Consider the following 24998-nt stretch of genomic DNA (forward strand, 5'->3'; position numbering starts at 1 on the left):
AAATATATATATATATATATATATACAGTATATACAGTTGTGTTCATATGTTTACATACCCCATGCAGAATATGTAAATATATGAACAATTTTAACAAAATAGAGCACTCACGAAAATTGCATGTTATTATTTTAATAACATGAATTTATTAAATAACATAATTTTATTTGTTTATTTAGTACTGTCCTGAATAAGTTATTTCACATAACAGATGTTTATAAAATAAAATAACTGAATTTATTCAAGAAAATATTAATTTAGTAAATAAAAATTAACTTGTTCAAAAGTTAACATACCCTTGAATCTTAATACTTTGCGTAATATAATTAATTAACAGAATACAGTACTCTTCCATTGTTTGATTAATTTACCAAACTCAGATCATCTAATTACTACAGTTATTACAGTATCATTTATATAATTTTAATTTCATGGTTAAATAGTTTTCAAGAGCTGCTTTTTTTGTTTTGTTCTGGTGTCCAGCCAATGATGAATCCATACTGAATCCAGAGAACGACACCATCGGCATTCTGGTTAGCACTGCAGTGGACGTGACCATAGGAAGCAGAAACCTGAAACCTGCAGGTGAAATGCAACTTCACGTACACTGTATGTGACTCAGAGACGCGCAGATGTCTGCCTCTCTCGGAGAAACTAATTGTCAAATGGCAAACTGGAATTCTTTGAGTGTTATTAGTATGAACAACAGATAGGGTCCACATAGAGGCCTTTTGAATCAGACAAAATGGCACGTTTAAAAACATTGATAATTAATTAGCATATTACAATGAATTCTGAAGGATCATGTGACACTGGAGATCGGAGTAAATCAGCTTTGCATCACAGACATAAATTATATTTTGAAGTATTTTGAAAGAAAAAACTATTTTAAATTGTAATAATATTTCTGTATTTTTTGATCAAATGAATGCAGCCCTGATGAGCGTACGAAATATTTTCTATGTAAAGGAAACAGCTGTAAAAGATAGGTGGAAACTGGTGAAATGGTAAAGACCATAAAGGTTTTAAGGTTTCTCGTTCTCATTCTGTTTCTGTCTTGCATTCCCTCAGTTCTGGGTGTGAAGCTTGATCTTGAGGCATGGACAGACAAATTCAAGATCCTGGCGAGCAACCACACCAACAGCAACCGGCAGAGCTCTCAAACTGTAAAATATACACACACACACACACACGTTTGTTTTTGTGAAAAGTGTGTTCATCCCATAGGCGTAATGGTTTTTATACTGTACAAACTGTTTATTCTATGGCCCTAACCCTCACAGGAAACTTTGTGCATTTTTACTTTCTCAAAAAAACTCATTCTGTATGATTTATAAGTGTTTTGAAAAATGGGGACATGGGTTATATCCTCATAAGTCACCCTCTCCTTGTAATACCCGTGTCATACCCATGTCATTATACAGAGTTGTGTCCTGATATGTCACAAAAACAAGAGCACACACACACACACACACACTTTTCTCTATATGTATGCCTATACACAAGCTGCTCTAATACTGTTGTTTCTGTCTGACAGTGTGGACCCACCAGTGGCTGTGAAATGGACTGTGAAGCCAACAGTGATGTAAGAGACTCTTAATGCACTCAGATCAGTCAATACTGAGATCTATAGCACACATCCCCATCCCTCTTTTCAGAGTTTGTAACCGATTGATCTAGTGATTTTCCATTAAAATGACTGATTAATGATGTGTTTACTTAAAGCCATCCGTCTCTCTTCGCAGGACTTGCTTTGCTATCTGATAGATGACGGCGGCTTCCTCGTCATGTCCAATCAGAAAGACTACTTGAATAAGGTCAGGACGTTTAACAGGGAAGTAACATGAAAACAGACGGTCTGTGCTGTTGTTTTCACTCTGTGCTCTTCCTCTTGGGTCTGTAGATCGGGATGTTCTTCGGCGAGGTCGATGCCACCCTCTTTTACGCCCTCTATAATAACTCCTTCTACAGACGCAAGCAGTCTTACGACTATCAGTCGGTGTGTGACCCGGTGCCCAGCAGCAACACAGGGGCCGCCCCGCGAGGAGTGTTTGTGGTACGAGTCATGCCTGCGCTTACATGCATCCTAATAATACCATCTGAATCTCAATCGGACACCCTTAATAAATCTAAATCAAATCTGATTGAAAGGGCTGGTATAGATTTTAAACAATATGTGAAATATGAAAATATTAGCTATGTAAACTTTGAACCCTGACTACTATTGTAATTGAATACACAAACACTTTTTGCACATGTGCACTTTTTAAGACCGAGTAAAGAAAATATAAGGAATTAATGAAAGGAAATGCAATACATCAATATGGAAATCTAAATGTCTTTACTTGCTAAATATTTGATAAAAAGCATATTTTGGATATCACTGATGTTTTGCTTGTAATGGTTATAACGCACACACAATTAATATTTGAATCATTGCATGTAAACAGTACATTCAAAATCTGCTGTTGGATTGGTTTGTACAGTGCTGTGTAACTTAAACTGAAAATTCTGGATGAGCAATTAACTGAAGTAAAATAAGTTAGAATTACTCAAATTGAAATGCAAATAAAAAATTAAACTTAATAGAACTAAAAAAAATTCAAATGACAAAGTACATAATGAAATTAGATAAAATTAATAATATTAATAACTTTTTTATAATAAAAGATAATACAAAATATTATTATAAAAGGGATAGTTTGGTTCCTTGTTTCTGATTGGCTGAGTCAGGTTCAAAGCCGTTGTAAATTACTCTACAAACATACACCTTTGTTTACTTCTGTGTGTTGCTTAGAAACCATTTTATTGCAACCACAACTGTTTCTGAGGAACTAGATTGTTTGGTGGAAGAATACTGTTTTTATTGTCATTAAACTTTATTTGCTCTTTTTTATTTTGTGAAACTTTAGCACGTATATGGAATAACTGTTTTACAAAAGTAATAAGCCCAGTGAAGCCGTGGTTTACAGTAAATGTATAACATCTAAGGGGGTTTTAGGCACTCTGTAATTCACCACGGCTTCTTGGGCTTTATTGCTTTAATGATTACTATAATAGTATATAAATAATATTACAATCACTGACTGAATTAGATTGGGGGATGAATAAATGGATAGATGATGAATTGATGGATAAAGAGATGTTGATGGATGATGAACTGTGGCATGATCAAATGTCATGTGTTTTTTCTCAGCCTACTATCGCCGATGTGTTAAATGTTGCCTGGTGGACGTCAGCAGCTGCCTGGTTAGTTTCTTTTACAGTCAATTATAATGACTGAGCTCAATGATGTAGTAGCTTGTAAACGAGTGTGTGTGTGTGTGTGTGTTGTCCTCTATAGGTCACTGCTGCAGCAGATGCTCTATGGGTTTGCCTATCAGAACTGGTTCATGACAGGTGTGTGACATTTACTTCGATTTTCAAAGGTCATGTAAATGTTTAAGCAAATCAATAAGAAGACTAATCTAACATGTGTGTGTAAATGCAGTTGAGGTGGATGCTGAAGGCCTGGAGTCTAGAGAGACCAGCTGTGTGACGGTACAGACACAGTTTTACTTCAGTAACATCAGTAGCTCCTACAACATACTGCAGGACTGTGACAACTGCTCCAGGTCAGACCCACGGCCAATATACATCACATATACACAGCTCAAAGTCTCGTATTAATGAGCATGTGTCTGTTTTACAGGTTAATTCATGCGAAGAGAATAAACAACACTAACCTGCTGTTTGTGGTGGCTGAAAAACTGTCCTGCGACTCCTGTGAAATAGAGAAACTGTCTCAGGTGGAGACAGAATGTATCCTTTGCCATAAACATGCATTTCGTGCATTGGTTTTAATTTGATGCAATGTATACTTTTGTCCAAACATTTGGCTATGAATGCGTTAAATTTATCAAAAATACAAAACAACTTAAATGCATACCTAATATAACTGTTTTCTATTGTAATATCTATACAAATATAATTGATTTATGTGATCAAAGCTGAATTTTTAGCATCATTACTGCAGTCTTCAGTGTCACATGATCTTCAGAAATCACTCTAATATACTGATTTGCTGCTCAAGCAACATTTATTTCTTTTTATCAGTGTTTAAAACAGTTGTGATGCTACCTATTTTTTGTATAAACTGTGATAAAAAAAAAAAAAATTCAGGATGATGAATAGGAAGTCCAAAAGAACAGTGTTTATTTGGAATAGGAACATTCTGTAGCAGTATAAATGTCTTTACCATCATTTTCGATCAATGTGATGCCTTCTTCCTGAACAATAAGACATAAAAACTCACTAACCCCAAATTTGCTAAGAAGATGTTCCTTAACAGCCTCTGTTTCTCAGATAAAGAAACAAATACATGCGAGACAATAGCCACAGCTCGCTATAGAAAAGGAACCACCTCCTGTTTCGACTACAGTGTTTTAGTAAGTACACATGCACATTTCCACTTGTTTATTCAAAGAAATATTACAGAATATTTACAACTGAACGTCTATGGATGGCATAATGAGCTCTGTTAACTCCGCCCACAAGAATAACATCAGTAATGCATAACCAAGACATCTATTTTTGACTGAAGAATAATTAAACTTGAGAAAAAGTGCCTAAACATTATTCTGCATTTAAACCCATCAGAACATTGATAATGCATTAATAAACCGTTTCTCTGATTCTTTTCCAGGAGAACACATCAGACTGTGGGCGGGGTCACTCGTTCCGCCCCTCCCTCCTCACTTTACTCCTCCTCCAGCTCCTCCTGCTGTGTGTTGTGGCCCGCCCCTCTGTTTAACTCCATCCTGCTGTCCTCCTCTCCCTTCTTCTTGTCTCCTTAAGTTCTCCTTTGTCTCCCCGTTGCTCTAGTCATAGGTAATATAAAGGGACTTCCTCCTGCCCTTATATGGAAGCCCAGTCGTACTGCTTCTTCCACTTAGCTTCACAGGTTGTTGCTTAGTGACCGTTGCAGAACTTTGTTGTCTCCTGCCAATCAAGAGCATTTGTGGGAGGAGCTTAAAGTGTCTTTACGAAAACAGGAAGCTAGCGATGTGACGGCCTTCTTGGATCAATGAAGAAATGGTGGAAAATGACACGGACTGTTCCCTCCTGCCCTTGTGGCAGAAAAGGGGTCGGGTTTCGTTTGACTCCACCACTAAAGGGGAAAGGTCATCATCATCATCCTCATCTTCATCCTGTAAGCCATGTCACGAGGCTACAGGACATTCTGACACCGTCTAGCTTCCAGTAACAAGAAAATAACCCAATAGGGCAAGACTTTAAGCGATTCTCAAAAAAATATCAATAACAACATGTGAGTATTAAAACCTTACCTCCATATATTAGGGTATTAAACGAGGAAGGAAGGACCATAGATGTTATTTATTCAATTATCTTTTGTTGATTTATGCACTATATCTACTTCTTGCCAAAATGAGACTTGTTGTGTGGTCTAATTTTTCTAGCCAAATTAGGAGGCAAGAAAACCACAGATAAAGAAAGTAGAGAAATTAAAGAGGTATCACACCATTGCTTCATCAGTCACAAGGGCTTCATAGATGTATTATTTCTATTTATATCACAACCCTGATCCGATTAGGGAAGGCTTTTAATTTGTGTTTATTATTTTTATCACAAGGTAAACTATATTGATGCCTCAGTAATATAATATTTGCAGCTAATATGTAATAGTAGCGTGTGTGCATTTTTAAAGGACTAGTTCACCTAAAAATGACAATTTTGTGTATTTTTAATTCATTTATTTATCCGAAACATTCGGTTAGTTTTACACCAAACGACAATTGTTTAAGATCAGGACAGAGTGACTGATTTCCAGCTTAAAAAAAAAAAAAATCCATAAAAGTCTCAAAAAAGCAGTCTGTATTAGGTTTTTCTAAAGTCATATGATAGTTCAGTGTAATGAAAACCTCAAAACCTATTGTACAGCCTCGGAAGACTTGGAGTATTGCATATAAATCACTTTTATTTCTCCTCTTTTTTTTTTCTTTTTGTTGGAGCATGAGGGGTCAATGTGTACTGTTATTGAATGGAACATCTTTAGGTGAACTGTTCCTTTAAATAAGATGAGATGTGATAATGAAGAGATTTTTGATGGATTGAAAAGCAGTTTGAGTGTTTTTAGCGCTGATATCTGTTGCAGTCGCTGTAATTCTGTCCTGTACAGTTTTTCACAATCTCAGAATGTCAATCACATATTGCATCTGATCACATCACAACACATGCTGTGTGTTTGCACCATTATTTGCACTGATGGACTTGTCTGTGAATAGTAACAGTAACCATGATTCTAATCAATATGACTATTCATGTAGAAGAATTGTTTTTATTTTTCATATATACATAAGGGCCAAAACATATCTACTGTAGATGCGTAGGCTGGATAAAATGTTCAGTAATGTGTTGATGCAATCCAAGCATTTGAGTTTGAGTAGGTTTCAGGCCTCAGTATCTGTCATGACATTATATCTTATGTTGAAATGTTAATAATGCGATGAAACCCTTGTTTTGGGCCCTGCATCAACCTTCTTTTAGCTGTGCCTTGATGCACTGTTATATTGGACCGCTTCGCTATCAGTCAGTTCAGTGCAGTAAAAGTCTTTCATGGGCCTTAAAACTCACAGGTTGTGTTCGACATAGAATACTATCACACTGCATACTATATTCTTCATATTATTAAAAAAATACTTATTAATATTCTATAATGAACATTTTTATGCTTTGTTCTGGTCACACCAACACACTTTAACCATGTTTAGCCTCGGCCAATAAAAAAAAAAAAGTTATTTTACCAAAGTTTGTTTAAAAAAAACCTGGTTGAAATATCAAGTCATGAGTGAAATGGTTGATATTGCTTCCGGTCATTCTTCACTTTGGAAATGACAGTCAAGTTGAGTGCATTGCATTGTGGCATACTGTATTCAGTATTTCATGTAATGCATATTATGACAAATGTAGTTCCTCAAGTATTCTATAGATCTAGAAAACCTGCATACTATGTGTAATGAGCATACAGTATGGTTAGTATGCTATTCTGAACGCCTCCAAACATCGTCACCTGACTGATATAAGGGAATTCAATTCATTTTTTATTTATTTAGAGTATTATTGAGGTGCAGTATTTGCCATAACCTTCAGCTTCATCCCTGCAATGAACACAGACTTGACGAGCACCATATGCATTTATTTTGTCAGCAAACGGAGCTAAATCTCAACCTCTCTGACTGATTCTCAGCTGCATGTGTGTCATTTTAGTCACCATCAGCTTCAGTGCTTCTTTTAAAAACAGCCCATCGGTCTTTGTAAAAGCTTCTCACTTTTGGCAAAGTAGGTGTTGGATTTGAACGGACTGCTCTTCATAACCTCAGTCCATCTCTGGCTTCCCAACAGAGACGGATCCGTACATAAATATAGGAATGGCTTTACTGCTGTAGTTTATTTGTCCGGTAAATAGAGCGAGAGTTTATTTGAGGTGTGCTGATGGTTGAGGAAGTGAATCTGTGTTTGCCGTTATGTGAAATAACTGTGAAAATAGATGATTTTATGAGAAGTATTGTCAGTTGTTGGTGTTGAAGGAATGATCCGTGTCAAACGAATGTTAAATATCTGTCTGTCTCGAGGCAAAATCTGTTAAAGCCTGTTTTAGTCGCCTGTGCAATTTTAAAAGACAGCACTTAACATGTTAAACATTCCCTCTGTCTGTCTGTTTAAAGAGTTAGTTCAACCCGAAATGGATCATTTATTCACCCTGTCGATCCAGACCTGTGTGACATTCATTCATCTGTAGGAAACAAATTTATGGAAAGGACATCTCCATTTATTTTATGGATGAAAGAAACTCATATGACATAGGGTGAGTAAATGAGAATTCAGCTTGGGAGAACTATTATTTATTTTCTGTCAGGATGTCATGTATTTTATACACACCTTATCTGAGAGGTGAAAATGCATGTGTGATGCTAGTGGACATGAATCTTTGTTTGTCATCCACCTTCAGAACTGATTGGTTAGAGAAATCTCAAATATATATGTTACACTTCATTCAGTGGACTGTACATATCACTGATATTTAAACTTGAATGCAATCCTCATCCTGACAATATCACATATGATTCCTGTTTATAACCCAGAATCCATCTACAGTATGAATATATATTTTCGACCCCACTGAGACACGGAAATGGAAAAACACAATTTCTGAAATATAAGTTCAAGGTCATATGTGGTACTGTAATAAGACAACAAAAAAGAGTTTTAAACAGACTGTTTAAGCTTCAGTATGATGTGCGAATAATAAGGGGATATTTCACCCAAAAATAAAAGTATATAAAAAAAATATCATTTACTCACCCTCAAGTTTTTCCAAACCAAGTAATAGACAAAATATAAGTGTTTTCATATAAACCATAGAAAATATAGCAACCAGGGGCTTTCCAGCTCTTAAAAGGACATAAATGCTCAATAAAAATACCATAAAGCTTGTCCATATGTCACTGAGAAGAATTAATGTTGTCGGTTTTATAAAAAATGGTTTGTAATCACATGAGAATGAGTAAATGATGACATAATCTTAATTTCTGGATGAGCTATCCCTCTAACTCACAACTTTAATGTTGAAACATGTTAAATGGCTAATGCGTACCTCTTTCTTTACCTGATTATGGAAACAATCTGCAATTGTATTTCATATCAGGGTAAAGAGCGCTTCGCAAAGTGGAAATATGCCTTGTTCTTGATTCTGGTGAGTTGTTTTAATACTTTTTTTTTTTATTCTTGTATTTTATTTTGGGGGAAAAGTGTGTAATTGTCTTAAAACTGGAACACTGTCGATGTACAGGGGCACTGAACTGCCCTAATTATGGAAAAACACTTTGGCAAGACATTGCGATTAAATGATCATGAATGTGTCGGGCTTGTGTCACAATTCCAAGTACACTGTGGAACAAAAGTCCTTGTTTTTAAGTGGTCTGAAAGATTTGCTTTTGCCAACAAAAAAAAGAGAAAAAAAAACAGTATTCAAAAAGAAAAGCTAAAAGAGGAAGCAGCTTGTGCAAGGGGAGGGGCCTGATGTATAACCCGCCCACTGGGAGGAGTCATTAGCTCAGACCCTCCCCTAGCCCCTCCCCCTACAAAGCAACATCATTGTAGGCGTGTTTCCATCAGCGAGACGTGTGTATGTGATTACGTAGTCTTTAGTCTGGTGCTCCGTGACAAATGTGTACAAAAAAATATATATATTAAAAAAATAAGTACAAAGGAGAAAATGATTTTAACATGAGTGAGGTTTTAAAATGTATTAACAATAAAAAAAAAGGTACCAGTACTGCTAATAATACTCATGAGTTGAGGTCTGAAATCATGGTGAGCTTTTTCTTTCATTCGTTTATTGGATTGTGTGTTGGGGGCTCAGTGCCTCGTCTCTGGGTCCATGTTGCTCCATTTTTTTTTTTTTTTTGTACAGACAACAAAAAAAGACAAGGGAAAATTTGTAACATATTGTGTCTGTGACTCCTTGTAAAATATTTTCAAATTGTTTATTACAGAGAATCAGTTATTAAATAATGTTCATATTTTTCACTTCAGTGCATTGTGTAGTGGTTATTTTTCTGATGCAATCAACAACTTACAGAGACTTATTAGAGATGCGTAAACACGTGAATGTGATTGAAGTCACTGGTCCCTATTTTAACATGTATAGCATCATAATACTCTTTTATACAATTAAAACATTCTTAAAAGTATATTTAATTATTCACTTTTAAGTTGCAGTTTCTATTAATCTCTTTTAAAAACACAAAATTACTATGATAAAGTTAAATAGTAAAAAAGTTTGGGGAAAAATACACTATATTGTCAAAGGCATATTAAAAGGCGACATATCACAAACTTGCATCCATTTCTGAATTAAAAAAGAAAATTCAAGAGTTACTCTTATTTACTTTTATGCATGATTTTTGTTAATGACTGTGAAAAATGATTCCTTGCACACAATTTTGAAAAAAGGCTCCATTGATAAGAAACACCAATTTTTCAGTCTTATCGGTTCCCAATGGATAACATCAAGTCCCATCCTGTTCTTTTCTCATTGACTATCCTCTTTAACTCAGAAAACAGCAAACTTGTGTCAACTTTAGGTCTTGAAAATGAAAAACATTGCAACTAATAACACAAAAAAGCCAATTAATGCAGACTTACATAGATAAAAGATAGTGTTTTTTTTTTTACATAATCAGATAAGTATGAAATTAAACATACTTCATATGTTTTAAACGATTAGGGTTTTTAACATGATCACAACGACTGTAGGAAGTCCAGGACCGCTTTATGCCAGGTCTCTGGATCATCAAGATAACAAGGATGCCCCGCCCCCTTCATTACCACCACTTTGTGATTGGGCAGATTCTTCAGATTGCTTAGCGACGCTTCCCCGAGCTGAGTGTCCTGGTCTCCATAAACTATAAGAGCTGGAGTCTGTAGAGGTGCACAAGGATGAACATCACTCATTTGAGCACATTTGATATTAGATGGATGTGTGTTTGTGTTTGTTCTGTGATGGATCACTCCGGTCTCACCTGCACGCTGCTGTACTGCTCTGCTGTGAACTTCTCTGTGCAGATGGGAGCCACAGGGATGTAGGCCTTGACCAGCTCGGAGTGCTGGAAGAGGAAGGGCAGCGAGTACATGCCGCTGAGAGACGGACTGATGACCACCACAGGGCCGGTCTGCAGAGCCTCACACACCTGTCTGAGGAACACACCTGGAGCCGGCTGACCCACTGGAGCCGGGGCCGGAGCCGCCTTAGACTGACCCAAACCTGAGGACATGAACCAGACGCTTTAACTTAAGTTAAGAGCTTAAGCATTGTGCCAAGATTGCAGTTAATGTTTGCCAGTGTGTTAAGAGTTGCTGAAATGGATCTATATAGTACAAGACATTTTTTTTTTCATATTATCATAATTATTTATAATAGGTAAATGTAATTCTAATAAATCTAAACTCAATCTGTTATTTTACCATATTAACAATATGAATGAATAAAATAATAATATATTAAAATAAAAAAAGTATTATGGTATTACAACAGGTTTTGACTTGATAAATTTATGGTAAAATATATAGTTTTTTTTTACATATGGAATAATACACTAGTTTTTTATAAACTATATATAGTTTTAAATATAATATTGTACATATTAAAGGCTATTAAATGTCATCATAATTATTTATAATTAAATATAATACTACAATAAAGTTGGCTAAAAGTTCCATATAACAATACAATCAACATAAAATAATAGTGATATATTAAAATATAGTTTCCACGGCTATGGACCATTTTCCTCGCATATCTATTTTTATTATATACATTTAATGCTTTAGAGCACTTAAAAGTGTGCATAATAAAGATTAATACATTTGATCTTATTTATAAAAGTTCAACGTAATTATAATGATATAAAATAAATTGAATAAATAACAATATAAAAGAAAAATATAAAACATTTTAAAATGACTAAAAGTACCATGGTATTATTTTTGACATCATACAAAAGAGTTTGGCTATATTCCATGCATGGTCTATGCTATGTAAATACCATGGCACATAATTATGGTAATTTTTTTAAGTACCATATGTTTCTATCTAACTCTGTAGACTCTGTAGCATGGTATGAGCTCAGTGTTAGGGTTAGTGTCTCTGAAGCACACCTGGCAGGTCGATGGCCACAGCTCGGTAACCTGCGGCAGCTAAGCTCTCCAGAGTCCCGATCTTCAGCCAGTTTTCCGACGAGAACCGGATCCCGTGCAGCAGCAGCACGCAGAGTCTGGCCCCGCTCGACGGAAGCGCCTGTCGGTAGAACAGCGGCTGATCTCCGCAGATCTCCAGCAGAACCGAGCCTTCAGACACCTCAACCGAAGACATGATGATGATACACACGAGAGCGAAACCTCTGGAGAAACAGGAGCGAAGTTCAAGAGCAAAAAAAAAATAACGTGCGCGTTGATAAGTTGCTAAAGTTCGAATATAAAGTATTCCACCAAGTTATTTTGTTAAAGTTTAATAATTTACCTACGAACCAGAGTATGACAGTCAAATATTTTTGTTCCAGAGTAAACAGTTGCAGAGGTTTGAGTCCCGGAAGATTGTGTCAGTTTTACCAGAGACACACTGCCCTCTAGCGGCTCTGACAACAATTACACCCGCCGTCACTGCCCCGCCCCCGAGTCCCCTAGTGCATTTAACCATATATTTTATGCGAATTATTCATTCACAATTAATGTATTCTCGATTAACTGAGTTGCAAGCAGCTTTAAGCCTATTTTTTTATTATTTTTATTATTTAAAATATTTTCGGGTTTTGATTAGTACATTAAATTGTTCATATGTAGCTTTCCCATTTGTATGGAGACTGAAGTGTAAAACGGTTTTTAGATAGCTAGGCTAGGCCTAGTACTTGTGGTGAGAATCGGTCTCTGATCACTTCTGAATGGAGCGATTCCGTCGCAATTAATGCGCTTAGGGCTCATTTACACATGTATACGTGTGGTTTAGTCTTATATAGGCCTAATTGTGATCAGATCACCCTCATATCAGGCGTAAATGGGTCATTGTGTCAAACAGCTCTCTTATAATTGTGAACGAATCATTCTAGTTCACTGTTGTCATATTTTTCATTCACTCAATCATTCAAATCGATAATAATTTATCACCATCTATTCAAGGCAAGCTACGACTGATTGGTTGGTCGACTGATTGATTATTTTTAATAAAAGCAATACTCTTGGAAAAATTTTAGGAATTAAAGTAGGTTTGTTGTACAAGTTGTAAGGAAAATTAGCTTTTGGTTTTAGTCGTTAAAGACTAAACAAATCGGTTTAATGATATAATGACTCAATCATGAATTAGCATATTTACTGACTTCCATAACTATCCATAACTAGCCTACTTTTTATTATTAACAATATGATTATATTGTGTAATAAAATGTAGTTGTTTATTAGTAGTACGCTAGTAAAATGAGTAGGCTGATTGATGAACAAATAATGATTAATAAGAATCAGAATGAGCTTTATTGCCAGGTATGTTCACATATACGAGGAATTTGTAAAATAAAAATAAATAATAATAATTAAAAGCAATTTATTTTTGTTTCAAATTGTAAGTTATTAACAATAACATGCTTTGGTATTAGTATTGGTATTATTCTTATTAGTTTGTTTTTGGCATATATTTGAAGTGAAGAGTTGTTGTTTACTTTGGCCAAATTTATTGGGAAATGTCCTGTTCTGTCAGGTCATCTGAGGAGTAGCCTAAACACACACACACACACACACACACACCACCCCTTTCATCAATTCTTCCAGTCGAAAAGAATCAAAGTCCTCTTATGAGCTCCGCTGTTGGAGTAAAGGAGCTCTTATACCATGATTTCACTTTTCTTTCTCACTGTTCTGCTGCTCTGGCCTGACACAACTCATGGTAAGATCCATACTCTCATAATTAATGATTCTTTATTTAACATGAAGTATTTTGATGCATTTAATATGGTGGTGAATTGTTTCTAGATAGCCTGTAATTGATTATGCTCCCAAACAGCCATCAAACATGCTACTACATTCTGATCAAACACAGTAATACTATAATCAAACTATGGTTAGTATTATCTAACACTGTCATAAAATTACAGTCAGAATTTGAACGTTTCCCGATCTTTAAGATCGTATAATAATATAAATATTTTTTTAAAACTACGGTGATATTCTGGCTGAAACTATGGTTGCCATATGGTCAAGCTATACAAGGAAAAAAAGTTCACAATAAAAAAATAGCTAGAGTTTTTTAATGATATCTGAGATACTCTCAAAAACATTCCTTGTGGAAAACATGGAATTACCTTGGTAAATATCAGTTGCTATTAGACTCCGTATTCTTGTCACATTTTATGTTATTAATGGCCCTTTTTCATGATGCATACAGGCAGATATTCATATATAATGAATTTAAACATAAGCATGTGTGTACAGCTGTGGACTGCTTACTGTGCCAGTTTCTGTGTACTGTGTAGTTATTTAGGCATCACTTCATGATCACACCTTGCCACTGGGAATATTGTGGAACAGATGTAGTTTACAGATCCAAAGGTCATGTGTGTTTAAGCCCCTCTAAGGACACACACACAACGTTACAACATTTAAACCGGCAAAAAAAGGTTGCTATTCAATAACAACATTGCAAAAAACATTTTTTATTTTTATTAAAAAAAATTGGAATGTACTGTGGGATGTTTTGAACATGCACTGTAAACATCTTTCATGTCATTGTTTTCATCTCCTGTTACAAAAAAAAAAATCCTGTAATTTCATTTTGGTTTTGTGTGTTTCAACATGATTTTCTTTATTACTAAATAAATCCAAAGAGGTAAAATGACTAGTGCATCTTTCTGATGTGTTTTCACAGCATTCCGCAGCGCATTGAATGATTTCCAGCGATCCGAGGGGAGAGAGCTGGTCCTGAAATCCTGGAATGTTAACCGTCTGACTGAATTTCCTGGAATCACTTTGGAGGATTGTGCTAAACGCTGCACAGAGAGTCCAGAATGCAGGTCTCATATCCCCACTTCCCTTTCCCAGCATGCACTGCATGACTGAATGATTTAAAACACATAAGTTGCCTTTTTGACAAACAGTTCCATTTGTTTTGTATTTATTTCATTATATTGTCCGTTAATCTGAGAAAGAAGTGTATTTTAGCATATAATAAAGTGCAAACGAAATGTTTTCAGACACTTAAATGCATGTTATTTATGGTTAAAATAAAATATATTTTTTATTGCTATATTTGGTAAGAGTTTATTAGAAGGACCAATTATCACTATTAACCAACATGCATATTATTAGCATATTGGCTGTTTATTATGCAGTGTCTTAATAATAAGCAAGCAAAGAGACAGAGAGAGAGATTGGCTGTTTATTAGTACATCTTAAACACATATTAATGCCTTATTCTGCATGATCATATTTTATTTCCCTTAATCTTAACCTATACCTACAGCCTTGCTAACTTTTAATAAGTTGCATATGAATTAATAGAGACAAAAATGTCAATATAGTTAGTTAATAGTGAGAATAGGACCTTAAAATAAAATAAAATAAAAAATATTTTAAATGCAATAAGTTGAACTTTAACTTATAACTATAACTTTTTGACTTTAATACATCTTTCTGTGTAATTTTGTCATTACTGCTATTGTCTTTTGATATTTTCAAAATCAAATACAATCAAATGTTCTTAAAATATTATTCAACACATTAAAATAAGTGTACTTCCTTAAAGCATGACGAAGTTTATTAAAACATAATGAATTTTAAAGCAGCACTTTTAATTTGGCATTATTACAAAGGTCACTTTTTTGAAAGTTTTATGAAACAGTCATGTAATTGTCTGACCTTAAGTACATTTAAATGGCCTTTTATTTCATTCATATTATCTGCAAGTGAAAATCTTCTGGAAATACACTTTAAAATATATATAATTTAAAATTTACAGCACACTACAAGTGCACATTGAATACACTTAAGCATGTTTCTTTTTTTTTTTTTCAGAGCTTTTAATTATGAGTTTCGTCCATCTTTGGTGTGTAAACATCTGCCCTGGGTGGGCGACGGAGACAATGCAGACGTCAAGAGAAACGTGAACTGTGACCTTTATGAGATGAAAGGTGACAAACTGCTTCTCAAAATGTTTTTCAATCGATTTTGAAAGTATAAGACAGTTTGAAAGATTATAAGATGTATGTCATCAGCCATTAAAAACCCATATGGCCTTACCACAGCTTGATATAACTGTCACATGTTAGTCACATGTTCATATTGCTCTCCTCCACTCAGTCTATGTAAGGAAGTGCATTGTGGGTAAAGGAGAAGACTATCGAGGGAAAGTGTCGACAACTAAGAGTGGACGAACATGTCAACAGTGGTGGTCCAAATTCCCTCATGATCACAGGTAGAATATTGCACAAACTTCATGTAAAATATTTGTATGCGAAATAAGTTTTTTAATTATTATTTAACTTTAATATAGCAATACTTACTAAATTCTTACAATAGCCCATAAAGGTATTTGGACACTTTTAAAACTATCTGAATGTCAGTGCACTTGATAAAAATATAAAATCAAGTTCAATCAAGCATCTGCAAACATGTTTTTTTTCAGTTTGTTTGTTTGTTCGTTGAAAGATTACACAACAAAATTAATTCCGATGGAGTCCTGTGTATTAAAAACATAAACAGGGTCAGTTTCATATTGTCCAGAGTCACTGTAGATGGTTAACAAAAGCAAATATATTAAATAAACATAATTGCATTCAACAATTTTGGAATCAAATTCATTTATTTTCAAGATTCTTTGATGAATAGAAAGTTCAGATACACAGCATTTAATTAGAAAATTAGACTTTTGATCAATTTAATGCATCTTTCCTAAATAAACAGTGGTGTATTTATTTTACTCTAAGATCTTTTTAATGGCTGAATGCGATATTAGAATAATGTCACCACTGCTTGGAATAGATGGACTCCGTCTGCTACTAATGGCCTGGAGCTGAACTATTGTCGTAATCCGGACGGTGACCGCATCGGACCCTGGTGTTACACCACTGACCCTGAACCCAGATATGAGAGCTGTGACATTCCCCAGTGCAAAGACGGTAGGACGACCAGTAACTTGTGTTTGCACTGCAGTGGTTTTACTGTCAGAGTCATAAGCGCTTTGTTCTGAGCAGATGTTTGTATCTTTCTCCATTAGAGGTGTGCATCACTTGTAATGGAGAAGACTACAGAGGTCAGGTGGATCACACAGTGAGCGGGAAAGAGTGTCAGAGATGGGACCAACAGTATCCACATCAACACATCTACCAGCCAGAGAAGTAAATATGACATAACCATGTACCAAAGCTCTGAAATCAGAATAAAAGTGCAGTGGGTATCAATATATCAATCATGTGGTGTTGCAGTGGTTTTAAACGGGTGCTGATATAATAACTTAATATCTGATTTTTGTGCAACCAGGTATCCTGATAAAAGTTTGGATGATAATTATTGCCGTAACCCGGATGCATCTCCGGTGCCCTGGTGCTACACCACTGACCAGACGGTGGAGAGAGAGAGCTGTGATATACGCAAGTGCCGTGAGTATTTCTGCTCCAAACAACAAGGATATGATATTTCATTTCATGGTATTTAAAAAAAATATATTTTATTTATTTGAAATGTTTTAGGTTTTTTGTTACTGTTTGACTTGTGTTATTCACTTTGTTCTTGCCATGAACGACAATGTGTAAAACAATAACTAATTAATTAATTTCATGCTTTTATGAACCAAAACTAAATAGGCACTGGTAAAACAACCTTACTGTAATTAAAAATGTTATCAATACATATGTTGCTTGTACAAACGTTACACAGCTATTTTTGAATGGTCATCATGCATTATGGATTAAACAAAAAATGCATTTTATAACCATATAATTACTATAGTTACTATTACTAATAACTAATATTAATTATAGTTTTAAATAATATTTTGAATCAGTTTTTATTTGTCTATATTTTGGTTTAATTTAAATTTTAGATAATGTTTTTGTTGTGTGTGTTTGTCATTTCAAGCATTTTTTTATATATTTATTGAAGCGCCATTACTTTTTATTTCCGTTTAGTTTCATAGTTTTTGTTTACCACATCAAGTTAAACTGAATTAAATTAAGAAATGTTATTTTTGTAGTTCATCTATTCAAGAGAAGCATTTCTGAAACATTATTTTAAAGTCAAAGATTATAGCAGAGATTGAACTGAAGAAATCCTTAAAAAAAGAACTTCTAAGGCCATTTTTTGATGCAATGTCAACTTTAAAATGTTTGCACAACACAGTTGTTTGCATTCTGTTAGCAGTGCATGGATTTCAGTCTCAATGCAAATCGTTTGGATTATTATTCATTCATTCTGTTTAAAGGACAAAGATCTTCATCTTCCTGGGGACATTGCTGTCATTTCCAATCGCGTCAGTGCTTGTCAAAAAGACAGCTATATAACTGAAAGTCAGAAACTTGCATATGGTGTTCTGTTTGAGAGCACAAGATTAATAGCAGTTTATTGCATTGGGTTCACAAGACAGAACACAATATTATTCTTTATGAATATGCAATGATTGATCCGTTGGGAGCATGTGTGACATTCACACAGTTGAGTTTAAAAATATTAATGTTGCTAAAGTGGAGTTGCTGAAATCTGTTATTTTCTGTCATTGACACATGATTGGACAACAAATTACTGCATCTGTCCGATATACAGCCTTATTTACAACTAGTTTCATCTCTTCATTTACCGTGTGCTAAAATTGATCAATCTGTGAGATGTCTTTAGTATATCTCAAATGTTTTTAATAAATGAATTGCCTTCTTTTTGTTCCGTCCTGTAGCTGAATCTCCCAAGCGCCGTTCTCGCTCCGGCTACACCACTAACTGTTTCCGGGGTCGAGGAGAAGATTACAGGGGCAAAGTCAACGAAACCACCTCTGGAATCCCCTGTCAGCGCTGGGACGCACAGAAACCCCACGAACACCCTTTTTTCCCCAAAACCTACGAGTGCAAGTGAGTTAAAGGAATAGTTTGCAAAGAAATGTAAATAAACCGGAAATATTTACATACTCAGTCCATCCGAGATGTAGATGAGTTTGTTTCTTCATCAGAACAGATTTGGAGAAATGTAGCATTGCATCACTTGCTCATAAAAGGATTCTATGAAGTGAATGGGTGCCGTCAGAATGAGAGTCCAAACAGCTGATAAAACATCACAATAATCCACAAGTAATCCACAATACTCCAGTCCATCATTTAGGAAGTGTTGTAATGGATTATAGACTATATTTTGATATTGATATTGATATTTTTGATATTTTGTCTAGAAGCAACAGTTTAAACACCTTAATGATGGATTTGTTTTTTTACAAACTCCAGTTGTTCACTTCACAAGATGTTAACTGATGGACTGGAGTGGTGTGGATTACTTGTGATGTTTTTTTCAGCTGTTTGAACTCTCATTCTGACGGCACCCATTCAGGATCCATTGGTGAGCAAGTGATGGAATGCTACATTTCTCCTAAATATGTTCTGAAAAAGAAACAAACTTCATCAGAACTGTGTAATGATTGGTTGATTGTGACTCTCTGTCTTTCTCTGTCTTTGCTCTTTCCACCTCTAGGGGTCTGGAGGAGAACTACTGCCGTAACCCGGACGGTTCAGAGGCGCCCTGGTGTTTCACTTCTCTCCCTGAGATGAGGACAGCTCTCTGTCTGCAGATCAAACGCTGTGCTGATGACATTGAGGCTGAAGGTACAGTTGCGCCCGCTAGTGATTAAAAACATCAACTACACTTTCATTTTTAAAGACATTTTGACTGTGCTTTGTCTTTGTGGGAAGAAAAATGAATGCACACTTCATGTGTACTTAATATGCGTATTGTATATAAACTACCATTCTAAATTGTGCGTCAATAGTTTATGTATTTTTGAAAGGAATTAATACTTTTAATAAAAATAACATTTATAATGTTACAGAGTATTTTAAATAAATGCTGTTCTTTTGTATTTTCTTCTTCTTTGAAATTCATCAAGGAATACTAAAGAAAATCAAGAATCAATGTAAAGAATTACATTTCCAAATATATTCACATAAAAAATAGTTATTTTAAATTATAATAATATTTCATATATATATATATATATATTTTTTTTTTTTTTTTTTTTTTTTTTTTTTTTACTGTATTTTTGATCAAATAATGCAGCCTTTGTGAGGAGAAGAGACTTCTTTGAAGCCATAAAATTTGGAATGGCAGTTTAAATAACTATGTTTTCTTCTCCTCAAACTTAGATTGCTATAATGAAATCGGCAAAAACTATCGGGGTGTTGTCCGCAAGACACGTAAAGGTATTCTATGCCAGAAATGGAGCCTCAATACACCTCACAAAACCAAGTAAGAATAAAATCCCATTCTTGTTTGACTCATTTAAAGTTGATCTGAAGTATAAAGGTCATTTATGCACATCTGTTTGCAGGATAAACCCCAAAACACACCCAGAGGCCAACCTGACCGACAACTACTGCAGAAACCCTGACGGAGACCATCACGGGCCCTGGTGCTACACCACTGACCCCAAGACTGAGTTCGACTACTGTGCCATCAAGCAGTGTGGTGAAGCATCAATGTCTATAGACATATAGAATAGTTTTATTTAAAGTGCCCCTATTATGGGTAATGAAAGGTTCATATTTTGGTTAACAGGTTGACATGCATGCCAGGTCAAAAACACTTTCATTAATGCATTTATTTTTACATTACTGCCTGATAAAGCAGGTTTGTAAGTGCAGTGCTTAGTTTACAATGTTATCGGGGAAACTGCTGTTTTTACTGGTCCATAAGCGGCACTTAGTGGTAAAGAATGAATTAGCATTTTGATTCAGACCAACGTGAAAAGCCCAACAGGTGGGAGGGCAGTATGCTAATGTTATATGTTTGACATCAACATGAAAAGGCTTTGGATTTGAGAATTGTGATTCAGAATCGACTCTTTCTTTAGAGATACAATAACTTTATAAACGGTGGATGTTTGCAGGATGTTTTCATTCATTACACACTGCATGAAAGGTAATTTTAAAACAATCCATAATTGGGGCAACTTTAATAATACTACTCAAATAATTTATAATACATTTATTATAAAAGGTAATGGTCATATATTTTAAATAAATATAATTATTATTAAATCATTAATTAAACTATATTTTTGTACTTCCGTGTGTTATAATAGCTGGAGAGAAGGTGCCAATCATCGGGCCAACAAGTAAGTCAAAAACAGCATACAGTGAACAATACAGACTCTGATGTGCACGACTGTGCTTCTAACCTGCTCTCCATTGTGTGTATAAAGCGGAGGTTGTGTTTAACGAGTGTGGGAAGCGGGATGACCGGACTGGGAAGAGCAGGTTAAGAATAGTGGGCGGCACTCCTGGAAACTCTCCCTGGACCGTCAGCCTTCGAGACCGGTTAGTTGTACTATAACCCGTCCCGTCCCAAATGATGTCACTTTATGGAAGTAAAATCGATTTGCAAACAGTGTTTCTTGTTGACAAATGTATTTGTGGCCACTGCTTGTCTTCTCAGGAAAGGAAACCACTTCTGTGGAGGTTCTCTGGTCAATTCCAAATGGGTGATCAGCACTAAACAATGCTTCTCATCCTGGTAACTCAACCTTCTTCAGTGATTACTGTTCAGAGATGGACAGTAAAAGTGTTTTATTAAATATGCAAATGCTTGTTGGTGATTTGATGCAGTTATGTGGACCTCACCGGATACAGTGCTACCATGGGCACCTTGTTCCGTGATCCGAAGGAAGGTGAACCGGACAGACAAACCATTCCTCTCACCAAGATCGTCTGTGGTCCTTCTGAATCCCACCTGGTCATGCTTCAGCTAGAAACGTACCTCATATCACACACAAACACAGCAATGTACAACATGCTTTGGTTCTACACTCTTAAAAATAAAGAAAGAGGTTTTCGATGCCATAGAAGAACCAGATTTGGTTCCCAAAGAACCTTTTAGTCAACAGATAATAAATTAACCATTTCATAGTATGCACTATAAAGAAACTTGGGAAGGTTTCATGGGTGTTAAAGTTTCTTCTTGTGGCCATCAATGCCAATAAACAACCTTTATTTGTAAGAGTGTGCAGCATTTTTTGGATGCCATTCTTTTAAAGTGTCTTGACTCAAAATGGTCCCTCTAATAACACATATCCTGCTCTTCTCCTGCAGTCCTGCTCAGTTTAATGAGCGCGTGTCTCAAATATGTCTGCCTCCTGAGCGCTACATTGTTCCAGAGGGAACCTTCTGTGAAATCGCTGGTTGGGGAGAAACTAAAGGTGATATCTATAATATCAGTTTTATAGTTTTATCTATAATAATTCCTATTATACACTATTGTTCAAAAGTTTGGGTTCCGAAATGTTTTTTGTTTTTTTGTTTTAAGAAATGAATGCTTTTATTCCTGAAGGATGCATTAAATTGATCAAAAGTCACAGTACAGACATTTATGATGTCGCTGAAGATTTTAAATCAGCATATTATTATGATTTCTGACACTAAAGACTGAAGTAATGATGCTGAAAATGAAGCTTCGATCACATAGATAAATTACTGTTTACAATATATTCAAATACAAAACTTTTCTTATTATATTTCACAATATTACTGTTTTTACTGTATTTTTGATCAGTCTCTGTGAGCGTAAGAGACTTGGAAACACATTTTGTCGCACTTTTCTTAGTTTCCGCACTGATCCTCTCTGCTTCTCTCTCTCAGGAAAGGGGGATGAGACTGTACTGAATGTGGCTCAGATGCCTGTACTGAGCAATAAAGACTGTAACCCGTATTTCAAGGGCCGTGTCCGTGAGAATGAGATGTGCACCATGCCCTTCGTGGCCGGAGTTGGTGCCTGTGAGGTAGATGTCTGAACTGTTTTTTTTTTTTTGTTCTCTGCTTTTACATTTTAACACCATATATGTTATGAATCACTAATAAAAGTAAAGTTTACAGTACTACTGGCCAATGTTTTTTAGTATGTTCTGACACAAAAAATGCAATAATAAGTTCAAATAATAAAATGCAAAAATATAAAGTTACTTTAAAATAAATCAAAGTTAGTGCATAACCTTTTAAAAAGAAGGAATCCCATAAAATTTGTTGTTGATGTCAAAGGCTTTGAAAAAAAAAAAAGATTTTTTTTTTTTTTTTTTAATTGTAAAATGATCATTGGAGTATGTTGAAATATGCTCTTAATTTTAGGGATTTTTGAATGATAAAACAAATTTGGTTAGTTTCCTCCATTTATTTATTTTTTTCTTGGTAGAAAATGTTATTTAATCTTTTAATTTTAAGGATTTTTGAATTGTAAAACAGTTTTGATTGGTTTAATTTTTTTGGTAGAAAATTAGGTTTGTTATTTTAATTTTTAGGATTTTTTAATTGTAAAACAGTTTTGGTTGGTTTCATCTTTTTGTTTGGTAGAAAATTAGGTTTAATATTTTAATTTTTTAGGATTTTTGAATTGTATAACAAGTTTGGTTGGTTTCATTTTTTTTTTTTTTTTGGAAGAAAATTTTATTTAATCTTTGAATTTTAAGGATTTTTGAATGATAAAAAGTTTTTGGTTGGCTTCGTACATATTTTTATTTATTTTTGAATTATTTTATAGATTGAATCTTTTGATTTTAAAGGCTTTTGTATAATAAATACTTTTGGTCGAATTCATCCATTTTTTGGTAGAAAATGTTATTTATTTGTTTATTTACTTTTAGGATTTTTGTGTGATAAAAAGTTATGGTTGATTTTACCCGTCTTTTGTTGGAGAATGTATACATTTTTTTAATTTTAAGCATTTTAGTTGAAAATCTATTTAAGTTGGGTTCATCCATCTTTTGGTAGAAAATTTGATTTAGTCTTTTAATTTAATTTTTTTTTCTTTTCTTTTTTTTGTGATAATTTTGGTTGGTGTGCAAACTCTGGCTCCTGAAGTAAAACTAGATAACCTCTGATCTAGACATTGCTTAGCTTGCAGAAAGCTTTCAAAATGTGTATGAAGCTTTTAGAGCTTCAAACATTTCCTTTCCATCCGTCTGTGCAGCTATGCTAGTTTTAGGTTCTGTTTTTGCAATAGATGTAAGTGGGGATTGTGAAATGAGTAAGACGTGCTGGGTGCAGGTGCACTGTAACGTTCTTCTTTTTCGCTCTTCCAGAGAGACTATGGCGGTCCTCTGGCCTGTCAGAACAGTGACTGTTGGGTTCTAGAGGGAGTCATCATACCAATGCGCCGCTGTGGACATCCCGGCCAACCAAACATCTTCATCCGTGTGTCTTTTTATGTGGATTGGATCAAGAAGGTCATGGAGATGACCTGATGACAGAAAACTTGCATTGTAACATGCAACAGCACCTCTTTAAGCAGATGTTTCAAATGGCTCAATCTCCTATAAGCTAAAATATAAATATATTAAGTAGTTGGAATGTAATATACGTAAAAAAAAAATACTGTTTTATAAAATGATGTATGCTTTTTTCTAACATTCTGTGTTGGGGTTTAATTAACATAATATGTATGCTTGCATTTATGAAATATAAAGATATACAAGTGCACATATATTTGAGCTAAACCTGACATCAGTCTGAGCTATATAGAATTTTTGGAATTTATTATTAATAAAGTATTCAAAATTCAGTTTTTTACCCTTCAATATTCTTTTAATGTGTCACATATTACATCATGTAAAACATGGTAGTACCATAGTTTGCATATATACATATACATTTATACACACACACACACACACACATATATATATTAGTATCAGTATCATGATAGCCTACTATGATGGTTTTTTAGACATGAACCACGTTATTCTTAGACAAACCAGGCTAATTGATTTTAAGTAGGCCTACCACGATATATCAAAACAACAAAACCACTACCACGATATACTATATCAAAACCATGATATATAACCTACATCACAGAAGCTACTTCATAGTAATACCATGGTACTTTTGGGTACTTTTGCAATAGCTTTCTCATTATTCTACCAGTGACTAATTTTGTTTTCTTGAAATACTTATGTAGGATTAAAAAAAAAAAACCTGATTACTCATTCCTTGACGTTTTTACTAATATTTATCCCGTCACTGAGAAAGCACATAGAACTTATTAATATACTAGTACACTCCCCGTCATTTATGTGATTGCTAACCTGTTGGTTGTTTAGCACCTGCGTTTAAAATAAGAGTATATGGTCGTCATAAACCTATTTTAAGGCAGGTGCGAACAAGTTAGCAATCGCATCAATTCATGACTCTTGTATGTTACGCGACGCCACACGCTCTTCCTA

At 34.8% G+C, this 24998-nt stretch overlaps 3 protein-coding genes across 7 annotated transcripts in view; 2 read left to right on the plus strand and 1 right to left on the minus strand.

Annotated features, from left to right (window-relative positions):
* The window catches only part of LOC127959340 (voltage-dependent calcium channel subunit alpha-2/delta-2), a 201694-nt gene extending 192100 nt beyond the window's left edge, over positions 1-9594 (plus strand). For both annotated transcript variants that reach the window (XM_052558443.1, XM_052558444.1), the window contains 11 exons: positions 485-586; positions 1073-1167; positions 1539-1586; positions 1747-1818; positions 1905-2057; positions 3198-3250; positions 3345-3400; positions 3492-3615; positions 3693-3802; positions 4346-4428; positions 4686-9594. In XM_052558443.1, coding sequence (XP_052414403.1) covers positions 485-586; positions 1073-1167; positions 1539-1586; positions 1747-1818; positions 1905-2057; positions 3198-3250; positions 3345-3400; positions 3492-3615; positions 3693-3802; positions 4346-4428; positions 4686-4793 — 1004 coding nt within the window. In that variant the 3' untranslated portion in view covers positions 4794-9594. The remainder of the gene's footprint in view (positions 1-484; positions 587-1072; positions 1168-1538; positions 1587-1746; positions 1819-1904; positions 2058-3197; positions 3251-3344; positions 3401-3491; positions 3616-3692; positions 3803-4345; positions 4429-4685) is intronic.
* abhd14b (abhydrolase domain containing 14B) lies at positions 9533-12305 on the minus strand. Of its 4 annotated transcripts, none has more exons than XM_052558449.1 (4): positions 12085-12305; positions 11720-11961; positions 10585-10826; positions 9533-10483 (listed from the first exon to the last, which is right to left on the minus strand). In XM_052558449.1, exons 2-4 carry the CDS (start codon positions 11931-11933, stop codon positions 10304-10306), a joined length of 636 nt encoding a protein of 211 aa, XP_052414409.1. In that variant the 5' UTR covers positions 11934-11961; positions 12085-12305; the 3' UTR covers positions 9533-10303. The 4 variants fall into 4 exon arrangements, with proteins under 4 accessions (XP_052414409.1, XP_052414407.1, XP_052414406.1 ...); XM_052558447.1 differs by having other exon boundaries at positions 12089-12304; XM_052558446.1 differs by having other exon boundaries at positions 12081-12303.
* Positions 12306-13323: 1018 nt separating this feature from the next.
* mst1 (macrophage stimulating 1) lies at positions 13324-24334 on the plus strand. The gene is made up of 18 exons (XM_052558445.1): positions 13324-13490; positions 14469-14613; positions 15614-15729; positions 15899-16013; positions 16580-16716; positions 16815-16935; positions 17078-17196; positions 18483-18654; positions 19265-19395; positions 19933-20035; positions 20118-20254; positions 20871-20903; positions 20991-21105; positions 21224-21301; positions 21394-21540; positions 21877-21983; positions 22423-22562; positions 23856-24334. The coding sequence occupies exons 1-18, from the start codon at positions 13436-13438 to the stop codon at positions 24015-24017; spliced, it is 2133 nt and encodes a 710-aa protein (XP_052414405.1). The 5' UTR covers positions 13324-13435; the 3' UTR covers positions 24018-24334.
* Positions 24335-24998: the final 664 nt, after the last annotated feature.

The sequence above is a fragment of the Carassius gibelio genome, chromosome B6 (assembly GCF_023724105.1).
Source record: "Carassius gibelio isolate Cgi1373 ecotype wild population from Czech Republic chromosome B6, carGib1.2-hapl.c, whole genome shotgun sequence".
Classification (NCBI taxonomy): Eukaryota; Metazoa; Chordata; class Actinopteri; order Cypriniformes; family Cyprinidae; genus Carassius; species Carassius gibelio.

What these genes read in the sequence shown, in the direction of transcription:
- mst1 (XM_052558445.1), top strand. Translation starts at nt 13,436, where the DNA reads ATGATTTCACTTTTCTTTCTCACTGTTCTGCTGCTCTGGCCTGACACA. An exon ending in CTGGCCTGACACAACTCATG is followed by an intron (nt 13,491 to 14,468) that starts GTAAGATCCATA and finishes GTGTTTTCACAG; the next exon opens with CATTCCGCAGCGCATTGAAT. An exon ending in CATTCCCCAGTGCAAAGACG is followed by an intron (nt 16,717 to 16,814) that starts GTAGGACGACCA and finishes TTTCTCCATTAG; the next exon opens with AGGTGTGCATCACTTGTAAT.
- abhd14b (XM_052558449.1), bottom strand. Translation starts at nt 11,933, where the DNA reads ATGTCTTCGGTTGAGGTGTCTGAAGGCTCGGTTCTGCTGGAGATCTGC. An exon ending in TGTGGCCATCGACCTGCCAG is followed by an intron (nt 10,827 to 11,719) that starts GTGTGCTTCAGA and finishes TCATGTCCTCAG; the next exon opens with GTTTGGGTCAGTCTAAGGCG. An exon ending in AGCAGTACAGCAGCGTGCAG is followed by an intron (nt 10,484 to 10,584) that starts GTGAGACCGGAG and finishes GCACCTCTACAG; the next exon opens with ACTCCAGCTCTTATAGTTTA.